At 41.2% G+C, this 13,754-nt stretch overlaps 1 protein-coding gene across 15 annotated transcripts in view; it reads right to left on the bottom strand.

The window, feature by feature from the left end:
* DNAH3 (dynein axonemal heavy chain 3) overlaps positions 1–13,754 on the bottom strand; it is a 276,368-nt gene that overhangs the window by 89,236 nt on the left and 173,378 nt on the right. For all 15 annotated transcript variants that reach the window (XR_009497683.1, XM_059897939.1, XM_059897941.1 and 12 more), the window contains 2 exons: positions 12,578–12,760; positions 8,456–8,654 (listed from right to left, as the gene is read on the bottom strand). Coding sequence is in view for 14 of the 15 variants with exons in the window: in XM_059897939.1 (XP_059753922.1) it covers positions 8,456–8,654; positions 12,578–12,760 (382 nt within the window). In the remaining variant the exon portion in view is untranslated. The remainder of the gene's footprint in view (positions 1–8,455; positions 8,655–12,577; positions 12,761–13,754) is intronic.

Consider the following 13,754-nt stretch of genomic DNA (forward strand, 5'->3'; position numbering starts at 1 on the left):
AGGAGCACACAAATATATAAAGCAAATATTAACAGACACAGGGGAGAAATTGACAATAATACAATATTAGTAAGGGACTTTAATAACACCCTACTTACATCATTAGACAGATCACCCAGACAGAAAGTCAATAAAGAAACAGTGGTCTTAAATGACACATTAGGCCAATTGAACTTAACAGATATCTACAGGAAATTCCATCCAAAAACAACAGAATACATATTCTTTTCAAGTGCACATGGAATGTTCTCCAGAATAGATCACATGGTAGGCCACAAAACAAGTCTCAACAAATTTAAGAGGCTAGAAATTATATCAAGCATTCTTTCTGATCACAACAGTATGAAACTAGAAAGCAACTACAGGAAGAAAAATGGTAAAAACACAAACACGTGGAGACTAAGCAACATATTATTAAAAACCAATGGGTCAATGAAGAAATTAAAGAAGAAATCAGAAAACACCTTGAGACAAATGAAAATAAAAACACAGCTTTCCAAAACCTATGGGACAAAGCAAAAGCAGCTCTAAGAGGGAAGTTTATAGTGATACAGGCCTACCTCGAGAAACAAGAAAAACCTCAAATAAACAACCTAATCTGCCAACTAAAGGAGTTAGAAAAAGAAGAACAGTCAAAGCCTAAAGTCAGCAGAAGGAAGGAAATAATAGAGATTAGAGAAAAATAAATAAAATAGAGATAAGAAAATAGAAAAGACCAATGAAATGAAGAGCTGTTTTTTTTTTTGAAAAGATAAACAAAAATGATAAGCCTTTAGTTAGGCTCATCACAAAAGAAGAGGACAAAAATAAATGAAATAAGTAATAAAAGAGGAGAAATAACAACAGATATCACAGAAATACAAACCATCATAAAATAATATTATGAATAATTATATGTCAACAAACAGGGCAACCTAGAAGAAATGGATAAATTCCTAGAAACATACAATCATTCAAGACTGAATCAGGAATAAATAGACAATCTGAACAGACTAATCACTAGTAGTGAAATCAAATTGGTAATCAATTAAAAAACTCCCAGCAAACAAAAGTCCAGGACTGGATGGCTTCATAGGGGAATTCTACCAAACATATAAAGAATGGCTAATACCTATCCTTCTCAAACTATTCCAAAAAACTGAAGAGGATGGAACACTCCCAAATTCACTCCATGAGGCCACCATTACCCTGATACCAAAACCAGACAAAGACACTGCAAAAAAAGAAATTTACAGGCCAATAATTCTGATAAATATAGATGCAAAAATCCTCAACAAAATATTAACAAACTGAATTCAACAATATGTAAAAAGGATCATACACCATGATCAAGTGGGATTTATTCCAAGGATGCAAGGATGGTTCAATGTCCACAAATCAATCAATGTGATACACCACATTAACCAAAGGAAAGATGAAAATCACATGATCATCTCAATAGATGCAGAAAAAGCATTTGTCAAAATTCAATATTTATTCATGATTAAAAACGCTCATCCAAATTGGTATAGAGGGAACATATCTCAACATAACTAAGGTCATTTATGACAAACCCACAGCTAACATCATACTCAACAGTGAAAAGCTGAAAGCTTTTCCTCTAAAATCAGGAACAAGATAAGGATGCTCACTCTGGCCACTTCTATTTAGCATAGTATTGGAAGTCCTAGCCACAGCAATCGGACAAGGAAAAGAAATAAAAGGCACCCAGATTGGAAGGGAAGAAGGAAAACTGTCACTATTTCCAGACGACATGATACTATATATAGAAAACCCTAAAGTCTCCAAGAAAAATAATAATTTTAACTGATAAATTAAATTTAACCAATAAATAACTGATAAATGAATTCAATAATGTTGCAGGATACAAGATTAATATATAGAAAGCTGTTGTTTTTCTATACATTAATAATGAAAGAGAAAGCAAGAAAATAATCTCATTAAAATCATGTCAAAAAGAATAAAATACCTAGGAATAAACTTAACCAAGGAGGTGAAAGACCTGTACTCTGAAAACTATAAAACACTGATGAAGGAAACTGAAGATGACACAAATAAATGGAAAGATATCCCACGTTCTTGGATTGGAAGAATTAATATTGTTAAAATGTCCATATTACCCAAAGGGATCTATAGATTTAATGCAAAAACCTATCAAAATACCAAAAACAGAACTAGAACAAATAATCCTAAAACATACATAGAACCACAAAAGACCCTGAATAGCCAGAGCAATCTTGAGAAAAAAGAACAAAGCTGAACATATCACAGTCCTTGACTTCAGACTATATTACAAGGCTACAGTAATCAAGGCTACATTATGGTGTTGATACAAAAAAAAGATACAAAGATCAATGGAACAGAATAGAGAGTCCAGAAATAAACACACTCACTTACGGTCCATTAATCTACAACATAGGTGACAAGAATATACAATGGGGAAAAGACAACCTCTTCAATAAGTGCTGCTGGGAAAATTGGACAGCTACATGTAAAGAATGACATTAGAATATTTTCTAAGCTCAAAAATGGATTAAAAACTAAATATAAGACTGGAAACCATAAAAGTCCTAGAAGGAAACATAGGCAGAACACTCTTTGACATAAATCATAGCAATATTTTTTTGGATTCATCTCCTAATGCAAAGGAAACAAAAGCAAAACTAAACAAATGGGACCTTATGAAACTTAAAAGCTTTTGCATAGTAAAGGAAACTATGGACAAAACCAAAAGACAACCTACTGAATGACTGAAAATATTTGCAAATGATATGACTGATAAGGGGTTAATATCCAATATATATAAACAGTTCATACAACTCTCTATTAAAAAAACAAACAATCCAACCAAAAAATGGGCAGAAGACTTGAAAAGACATTTTTCCCAAGTAGACATACAGATGGCTAACAGGCACTGAAAAGATGCTCAACATCGCTAATTATTAGAGAAATGCAAATCAAAACCACAGTGAGGTATCACGTCACACCTGTCAGAACGGTTATCATAAAACAGACCACAAATAACAAATGTTGGAGAGGATGTGGAGAAAAGGGAACCCTCAAATACACTGGTGGGAATGTAAATTGGTACAGCCACTATGGAAAACAGTATGGAGGTTCCTCAAAAGACTAAAAATTGATCCAGCAATTACACTCCTGGATATATATCTGGAAAAAACAAAAACAGTAATTCAAAAAGATACATGCACCCCCAAGGTTCATGGCAGCATTACTTACAATAGCCAAGATATGGAAACAACCCAAGTGCCCATCAAGAGACGATGGGATTAAGAAGATATGGTATACATATATACAATGGAATATTACTTAGTCATAAAAACAAATGAAATACTGCCACGCAGCAACGTGGATGAATCTGGAGGCTATTATGCTTAGGGAAATAAGTCCAACAGAGAAAGACAAGTACTGGTATGTTATCACTGATATGTGGAATCTAAAAAACAAAACAAATTAATGAATATAACAAAACAAACAGACTCACAGATATAGAGAACAAAGTAGTGGTTACCAGTGGGGAGAGGGGAGGGAGAGGAGCAATATAGGGGCAGGCGATTATGAGGTATAAACGACTATGAATAAAGTAAATAAGCTACAAGGATATATTGTATAACATAGGGAATATAGTCACTATTTTATTATAACTTTATTTTTTTAGATTGGCACCATTTAATTTTTTTTAACATCTTTATTGGAGTATAATTGCTTTACAATGTTGTGTTAGTTTCTGCTGTACAACACAGTGAATCAGTTATACGTATACATATATCCCCATATCCCCTCCCTCTTGTGTCTCCCTCCCACCCTCCCTATCCCACCCCTCTAGGTGGTCACAAAGCACCGAGCTGATCTCCCTGTGCTATGCGGCTGCTTCCCACTAGCTATCTATTTTACATTTGGTAGTGTATATATGTCAATGCCACCCTCTCACTTCGTCCCAGCTTACCCTTCCCCCTCCCCATGTCCTCAAGTCCATTCTCTACGTCTGCATCTTTATTCCTGTCCTGCCCCTAGCTTCTTCAGAATCTTTTTTTTTTTTTTTTAGATTCCATATATATGTGTTAGCATATGGTGTGTGTTTTTCTCTTTCTGACTTACTTCACTCTGTATGATAGACTCTAGGTCCATCCACTTCACTACAAATAACTCAATTTCATTTCTTTTTCTTGCCGAGTAATATTCCATTGTATATATTTGCCATATCTTCTTTATCCATTCATCTGTCAATGGACACTTAGGCTGCTTCCATGTCCTGGCTATTGTAAATAGCGCTGTAATGAACATTGTGGTGCATGACTCTTTTTGCATTATGGTTTTCTCAGTGTATATGCCCAGTAATGGGATTGCTGGGTCATATGGTAATTCTATTTTTAGTTTTCAAGGAACCTCCATACTGTTTTCCACAGTGGTTGTATCAATTTACATTCCCACCAACAGTGCAAGAGGGTTCCCTTTTCTCCACATCCTCTCCAGCATTTATTGTTTGTAGACTTTTTGATGATGGCCACTGTGATCGGTGTGAGGTGATACCTCATTGTAGTTTTGATTTGCATTTCTCTAATGATTAGTGATGTTGAGCATCCTTTCATGTGTTTGTTGGCAATCTGTATATCTTCTTTGGAGAAATGTCTATTTAGGTCTTCTGCCCATTTTTGGATTGGGTTGTTTGTTTTTTTGATACTGAGCTGCATGAGTTGCCTGTATATTTTGGAGATTAATCCTTTGTCAGTTGCTTCATTTGCAAATATTTTCTCCCATTCTGAGGGTTGTCTTTTCCTCTTGTTTATGGTTTCCTTTGCTGTGCAAAAGATTTTAAGTTTCATTAGGTCCCATTTGTTTATTTTTGTTTTTATTTCCATTTCTCTAGGAGGTGGGTCAAAAAGGATCTTGCTGTGATTTATGTCATAGAGTGTTCTGCCTAGGTTTTCCTCTAAGAGTTTTATAGTGTCTGGCCTTACATTTAGGTCTTTAATCCGTTTTGAGTTTATTTTTGTGTATGGTGTTAGGAGGTGTTCTAATTTCATTCTTTAACATGTAGCTGTCCAGTTTTCCCAGCACCACTTATTGAAGAGGCTGTCTTTTCTCCACTGTATACTCTTGCCTCCTTTATCAAACATAAAGTGACCATATGTGCGTGGGTTTACCTCTGGGCTTTCTCTCCTATTCCATTGATCTATATTTCTGTTTTTGTGCCAGTACCATACTGTCTTGATTACTGTAGCTTTGTAGTATAGTCTGAAGTCAGGGAGCCTGATTCCTCCAGCTCCGTTTTTCTTTCTCAAGATTGCTTTGGCTATTCGGGGTCTTTTGTGTTTCCATACAAATTGTGAAATTTTTTATTCTAGTTCTGTGAAAAATGCCGTTGGTAGTTTGATAGGGATTGCATTGAATCTGTAGATTGCTTTGGGTAGTATAGTCATTTTTACAATGTTGATTCTTCCAATCCAAGAACATGGTATATCTCTCCATCTGTTTGTATCAGCTTTAATTTCTTTCATCAGTGTCTTATAGTTTTCTGCATACAGGTCTTTTGTCTCCTTAGGTAGGTTTATTCCTATAATAACTTTTTTTTTAATTAAAAAAAAGTTTTTATATTTTATTTATTTATTTATTTTTGGCTGCACTGAGTCTTTGTTGCTGCGCGCAGGTTTTCTCTAGTTGTGGCGAGCGGGTGTTACTCTTCATTGTGGTGCGTGGGCTTCTCATTGCGGTGGCCTCTTGTTGCGAAGCATGGGCTCCAGGCATGCGGGCTTCGGTAATTGTGGCAAACGGGCTCAGTAGTTGTGGCTCGCAGGCTCTAGAGCGCAGGCTCAGTAGTTGTGGCGCACAGGCTTAGTTGCTCCGCGGCATGTGGGATCTTCCCGGACCAGGGCTCGAACCTGTCTCCCCTGCATTGGCAGGCGGATTCTTAACCACTGTGCCATCAGGGAAGTCCCCTTATAATAACTTTAAATGGCATATAATCTAAAATAATTTTGAGTCACTATGCTGTACACTCGAAACTAACATAATATAATAAATCAAGTATATATTTTAAAATATTTGTATGCTCCTTCTGTGTTTACTACAATCTGGCACAGTGCCTAATTATCAGTTTTCAGTATGTATTGAATGAATGTTGCCCCTTATCCCAGTCACAGATGAAGAGGGCAACCGGATCCATGGGTATGTGTTTTGAATATTCTTTTTCAAATATGGGAGGTGGGTCGGATGGAGCGCATTAGGCCGTCCTTGTGATGAATCAGTCCTTCTAGTGAGTGAGTAAGTGAGTGAGGCTGTCTCCAGACAAAGAGTGAGGGTGGGGGAAGCAGCTTATAGACTTGCAGCAAAACAGAAGGCTGTCCTTGGCCTGCCCAGAAACAAAGCAGGGCCCTTATTCACCTTAGCAGCCTTCATGCTGACTAATAAATGAGTGAGCCCCAATCCCATCCCAGGGCAGTGCTCCTTTTGTTAACGTGTTAGAAAAAAGTCAAACTCTTTGACTCAGGTAATTTTAAACCCTTGCCAAGCTCAGGCTCATCAAAAAAAATTGTACTTGAGATATCATATTAGGTACAACAGGTCAAATATGTCTTATTCCTAAAGCAAGCTTAGACACCAAACAAATATTTCCCATGAAAGTTTTTGTTTGCATTCTAGGAAATGATCTGCTTTGTTTAAATTCAAGGTACCCAAAACTAACTTAATTGCTCTTTTGCTCCGTCCCAATGTACTGGCTAAATTCTGTGGGTTACATGAATAGTACACAAAATACACTTCAATTTTAAAATAAGAAAGGTGAATGATGCATCCTGTGCCCACCATCAATGATCCAAGAAGAGAACTGATTTTTTTGTGACCTGGCCATGCTTTGCGTATCTCAGCAGTTCTCAGTCCTGGCTGCACCTTAGAATCACCTGGGAGCTTTAAGAAAAATACTAATGCTCAGGCCACACCCTAGACCAAAGGAATAAGAATGTCTAGGAGTGGGGGCAGGGGCTTTAGCATTCTTTAAGCTGCCAGGTGATTCCAGGGTGCAGCCAGATTATACCTCAGCTGCTTCCCTAGAGGAGTCTCCTGTAATGTCTGCTCCCTGCTTGTCCATCCTGATCACCTTTGCATTTCTTCATGTGGTTTTTGGCCTGAAACCAGCCAAGGAAGAGGGAATGCTAAACAATGGGAAGCAGAAGCCAGAGTCTCCCAAATGAGGGATCAGAAATTTCTAACATATCGGAAGGAATGGAGGAACAGCAGGACTGTTTGAAGGATATGAGGATTCAAAAGATAGGAGATATCCCTGGAGATGGTTTATAAAGTCCTTGTTCAATTCTAAGGCACTGGTTTTACTGCAAGATCCTACATCTAATTTGGATTTTAAGAATGAATTTTCACCTATTCATGCTTCTAAGGCTTGATTATATAAGCTTTCCTCTTTCCCTCCCCTATTCCTTTCTCCCCTCTTCTAAGTTTCTGTTTCCTTGTCTTCCTCAGGCCCATCAGTTTCAGTCTTTCCCTCCCTTGCCCCTGTCTCTCTCCCTCTAATCCTTCACCAGCAGCTCAAGTTCCTCCTCACCCCGTCCCCAACCCAGACCTCTCCTGTTCTCTCTCTGTGTGTCTTTGTCTCCCTGTCTCTGTCTCTCTTCTTTCTGGTCTCTTTTCTTCCCACTGACTCTCTATTTTTGTATGTCTCTGCATCTTTAGGGGTCTCTGTCTCCATTTCTCACTTTCAGCTTTTCTGTCTCTCTGCCTGTTTTTGTTTGTTTCTCTCTCCCGCCCATATCTTTCTCTCTTTGTCTCTCTGCATCTGACATTGTAAGAGTCTCTCCCTCCCTCATTCACCTCCCCACCTTTTGTCTTTCTCCCTCCTGATTTCTTTCCCTCCCAACCTCCCTCTCCCTGTTCACGATCTCATCGTGTCTATGTGCATGCATATGAAGGCATCTAGGTGTCCGGGTCTCTCCCCATTTATTTCTCAGTCTCTGTCTCTTTCTCTCCATCTCTCTCTCTCTGTCTGTGTCTCATTCTCTATCTTTTTTTCCTCTGGTTATCTCTTTCCGTGTCTGTCTCTTTTTCTGTTTCTCCTTTATCTTTCTCTCTCTAGCTCTTTCTGTTTCTCTCTCTTCCTCTCACCCGCACACTACTCTGTGTGCTTGCTGTCTATCAGTCCTTTTGTCTCCATGACCTTCATTTTTGTAATGATTTGTAGGCAGGGGCCTTGACTGAGCTTGGCTTCACCCAAAGATGCCTGCATTTTCCTTACTGACTGAGAGGAGAGAGGATGGTGAAGAAACACAAGTGAGCGCACACGCATCCTGGTGCCTTTCTTATTTCCCCCAAGACACCACGATACTGCCTGCAGGCCTGGGGCCGGATGAGCGGGGGTGCTGGCAGCCTTCCTGCCAGGGGAGCACAGCCCATGCAGGCCGCTGGGTCGGGAGGGGTGCTGGGGGGTGGTTACCACTGCCACTGGAGTCCGGCTTCCTCTCTGGTCTCAGCCCCTTCATCACACAGATGCTCTCCATGACCAGCTTGACAGGACCTGGTGGGTTCTGCATCGACTTCACCAGTGAGATGTCTGCTGGGTTCAGGGTGTCCAGTGCAGCAAGTGCAGCCTCCAGGGCCGGCATCGCCTCTGCCAGATCCCCTTCACATTCGTTCTGCAGGCGGCACAGAGACAGAAGGGGTGAATGCCAGGTGCCCGGCACGCTGTGGGTGAAGCAAGCTCTGCTCCTGGGGGAAGCAGCAGAAGTGAGAAGAGGTGCCTCCCGCCCCAGTGTCCTTCCAGGACACTGCTCCCTCCCGGAGGTTCGCATGGCGAGGGTGGCTCTCACAGGCAGCAGGGAAGCATGCATGCATTTGGGAGCTGTGGTTTGGATGCCTTGGACATTTGAGAATTTACTGGTTTTGTGATCTTAAAAAAATCAAGCTTTTGGTTTTTAATGAATTCCCAAGAGGTATATGCAGTGAGTGACCTCATACCCATTGATCAAGGATGGGTTGAGAAGATGAAGTAAAGAATGAAGCCTAGGGGTGAGTGACAGATGGGAAGGGGATTAGGGCAAGTTTGGGGAAGAATAAGGCATGAGGGGTGGGAGAATGTCAGAGATGGGGTGAGGGTCTGCGATGCACTGTAGCTCAGAGATGGGGTAGGGGTGGAGCTGGGGATAGGGTGGAGTTTAAGGCAAGACTTTAAGGAGGAGGAATGGGGATAGAGATTAGAGCTGGGTAGTGAGTTCTGGGAAAAGGAGACCATATATGTTTTGTCCATTATTTCTTTGTTTGAAAACAAAGCTAATATAATGGAATATTATTCAGCCATAAAAAGAAATGAAGTAACAATTCATGCAACAACACAGATAAACCTTGAGAACATTATGCTAAGTGAAAGCAGCCAGATAGACACAAAATGCCACCTGCTCTATGATTCCATTCACATGAAATGTGCGTAAAAGGAAAATCCACAGAGGCAAAAGGTAGGTTAGTGGTTGCCAGGGGCTGAGGAGAGGGAGGAATGGCTAGTGACTGCCAATGGGTACAGGTTTCTTTCTGGGTAATGAAAATGTTCTAGAAGTAGATAGTGGTGATTGTTGTACAACTTTGTGAATATACTATAACCTCTGAATTGCATGATTTAAAAAGGTGAATATTAATGGTATGTGAATTATATCTCAATTTTTTTTAAAAAAGGGAAGATTAACATTATAAGATTTCACAATTTTATAGATTACAGTTGGCCCTCTGTACCTGTAGATTTGGAACCACGGATCCAGAGGGCAGACTGCAGGGGCTTGAGCATCTGCGGATTTTGGTATCTGTGGGGTCGGGGGCTGGGGGGGTGGGGAGGGCTGGACCCAATCCCCTGCAAATACAACTGCATTTAGCAGTTCAATTACCAAATCCTCCTCCAACAACAACAATGAAACGAGGACTCGAGAGGTAAAATGAGTTAGCCAATGTCACAAAGCTGGTTAGTCAATGAGCCAAGCTCCAACCCTGGGCCCCTGGCTCCCCACTCAGTGAATTTTCTGTTAGTCTCCCAGCGCAGGGACTGATCACACAGCCATGACTGAAGTGAAACTTCACAAGAGAATGTTAAAAGCAGCATGTGTCAAAGCCTATGTCCTGCACATTTATTGTGATAAGCAAACAAAATAAAGGAGGTTCCACCTTCTTACATACAGGTGTGTGCACATGTGTATATATACACGCGTGTGTATATCACGGATTCTTTATTTTAGGTTTTCTGCTTTTCCTATAAACTTATAGCAAGGTTTTATTTGGCTTCCTTATATTAACCCCCACCCCCAGATGAGCCACGTTAGATATCCCCAGTATCAAAATGGAACATCCTGCTTTGGATGGTAAGAATGGCTCAGTTCCAGGGGCAACTCAGTTTGCCCCTTCTTCAGCCCTAGGATATGTGCCAGAGTGCAAGACAAGGGGAAGGACCAGAGCTGACCCCTGCTGCTTCTCATGACCAGCTTCAGAAAGGGTTTGGTGGTAGAGGAGACTACGGGTATTGGCTCAGCTACATCTTCGGATTCTCAGTAGATTTCAACCCTCCCAGGTGTCCCTGGTGTCCTATTATTGATAGTTCTGTGTCCCTTTCTTATAATGTGCCAGACAACTAGTGGTCCGCATTCACATTATGCCTCCCAGTGGCCCTGTAGCTCTGCTTCTTTCCTAAGGGTAAGGCCTGGATTCTAGCAAGTTTGTTTGTTAAGTGACTCAAAAGGCCTCTAATTGTAACATTATCTCTAGCAGTGATTCTCAACCCTGACTCTGCATCAGAGTCACTGAGGAGCATTTAGGGCATCCTCAGGGTCAGGCTCCACACCCAGGGATTCTGATTCATTCAGTCTGGGTGGGGTCTGGGCATTTGCATTTTTAAAACTCCAAAGCTCTTTTGAGAGATTCCAGCTGATACTCTGGAAACACTGAAAACAAGGCAGGAAGGAACAGACTTCAATGCCCAATAGCAGAATGGCTACTTGATAGGTGAAGCACCTACTTAAAATGGTCATTAAAATGATTATATGACATTTTGGAAAAACATTTGTGATAAGCTGTTAAGGAAATTAAAAAGCATAAAGCAAATCACAATTATGCTATGATTGCAATAACAAAACTATCCACGTGTATAGACAGGAACTAGAGGAAAACTTGGAAAATTGGAAAGGTGTTAAAGTTGAGCTCTTAAAAATTCTTTTGTATGTGTTATGACACCATTTGTTTCTATGATAAAAAAAAATTATAATTAAAAATGACCTCTGTGGGGACTTCTCTGGTGATCCAGTCGTTGAGAATCCGCCTTACAATGCAGGGGGTGCAGGTTCGATCCCTGGTCGGGAAGCTAAGATCTCACATGCCGCAGGGTGGGGCAACTAAGCCTGCACGCCGCAACTACTGAGCTCGCCAGCCACAACTAGAGAGAAGCGCGTGAGTCCGCACACTCTGGAGCCCACATGCCGCACAATGAAGATCCCACGTGTGGGCCGCAACTAGGACCTGACACAGGCCCCCCCCCAAAAAAACACCCCAAAAAATAAAATAAAAATGACCTCTGTGGCTTAGCAGTGCACAGAGCAGCAGGGCTGTTTGAGGCATGTGAAGCACAGTGCTTGCGGATGAAATGTAATCAACTCTGCAGTACTCCTGACATCATTTATTATCCTTGTTACGGGGGAAAGAAATGATCCATTAGCTTAAAAAGAATCGACCAATGTAAGCAAACCATTTTATTTGGAAGCAAGCTCTTGTTTGAAGAATGGTCAGAAGAATTTTCTAACTGCTAAGTGGAGACACAGGGACAAGCATCTTCAGCTAAGTGCCAAGAGCCTTGGAGTCTGATCCTACCAACTAGCTCTGCGGCTCTGCAAAGTCAATTTACCACTGAACCTCAGTGTTGTTGACGTCTAGACATTGACGGCTGTCATTAGTAAGTCCAAAGTCATTGTGATAATGGAACCGTATACTTGAAAGTGCTTGGGTAAGTATATAACATGAACATTAATCAGATTTTCTTCTAATATCTGAATATAGGTGAAGCCCTTCCCAGGACTGTTCTTCTTTGGTATAAGAATTACCTTCAAATGGGGTCCTCTAGATTCAACAATCTGTCATTTGACAAATATGTACTCCACACCTATGACATGCCAGCCACATTTGAGCAAAACCGTGATTGAGGTGAAGGAGATAGCCAGAGGGAACAGCCAGTGCAAGGGCCCTGGGATGGGAACATGCCTTGTGTTTGTTTGGGGAATAGCTAGGAGGCTGGTGTGGCCAGAAGAGTCAATGAGGGGAAGGTAATAAGAGATAAGGTTAGATCTTGTTGGGGCTTATAGGACTTGACTCTGAGTGAGATGGAGAGTATTTGTAAAACAATAATGCTTCCTGGAGAGAGCCAGGTGTCATTTACTAGCTATGTGATGCTGGGAAAGCATCCTTTCAAGCCTCACTTTTTTCCTCTGCAAGATGGGCATGACCATGCACATTCTGCAAGCCTTTGTTAGGCTCTAGTGAGATAATAGATGAACCCTGAAAATGCTGGTTCCCTTTCTTCTCTCTCAGCAGTTTATACCTTGATTCCTTGAGCAGTGGCGGCAGCAGCATTGGCTTCTTCTTCATCGGCTTGCACCAGAAGTTTCTTGGCATCGGCTTCTCGCGTCTCCCCTTCAATTTTCACCATCATCTTAGCGGTCTCCTCAGAGGTCTGAATGAGTTGGGGTTGGAGGGCAGTCAGTTCTACTTGCATGACGGCCACCTAGCAAGGAGAGGAAGGTGGGAGGGGTGCAGGGTCAGCTATGTCAATGCCGAAAATGGCATGGCTGGCAAAAGTTGAAACGATGCTCTAACCTATGACACATGCAGAAAATACTAATGATTTTAATGGTACTGGGTACATATTTGTTGGCTGGAGTTTCTCTCTTTGATCTTTCAATATTTCGTTACTGAGTTCATGCTATGTGTTGTCGTTACCAAGCTCTGTGGTAGGCACTATACATATAACAGTAAACAAAAAATGTTTTTAAAGATACAACACAAAAAAAGATATTCCTCCTGCATTGAGCCTACACTCTAGTGTTGGGGGCAGCGAAAGACAGAACAAAAGTAAGTTAGGGGGAAAAAAACCCCTACATTTTTTAAGGCTGTGAAGGAATCATACATGGCTGAGAGAGCTGGGATAGAAGGAACTTTCAAGGCCATTTTTCCCCAACAGTCTGATGCTCTCTAGAAAATTCCTGCCAAGTAGTTTTCTGGCCACTGTTTGAACACTCCTAATGGTGGGGAGCTCGCCACCTCTCAGGGGAGCTGGGCCATTTTTCAGGCAGCTGAACACATTAGATTTCCTGATAAGGAGCTGGAATTTACCCCCAGGCAGTTTTTCCCCACTGGTCCTGATTCTGCCTTCTAAGGCAGCTCAGATGCTTATCTGAAGAGAGTTTCATAACCTTGAACCCACTGTCCACAGAAAGCCCACATGAGAGAAAAAGCATAGCGCGCTGGTCTGATTAGGAACACAGACTCTGCAGTCACGCAGACCTAAGTTTCAGTTTTGGCCTCACAACTTGCACCAGCTACTCACGAAGCTGTGTGATCATGGGCAAGTTGCCTGGCCTCTCTGGGTCCTTGGTCTCTTTGTGTGTAATGTGGTGATAACAGTACTTTCCTCATATACAGCACCAGGCACGTGGTAGGGCTTCAGTAATGTTAACTGGCACCACAGTCTCTTTACTGGTCTAGACTGTCTCAGGTCA

The sequence above is a fragment of the Balaenoptera ricei genome, chromosome 15 (assembly GCF_028023285.1).
Source record: "Balaenoptera ricei isolate mBalRic1 chromosome 15, mBalRic1.hap2, whole genome shotgun sequence".
NCBI classification, from domain to species: Eukaryota; Metazoa; Chordata; class Mammalia; order Artiodactyla; family Balaenopteridae; genus Balaenoptera; species Balaenoptera ricei.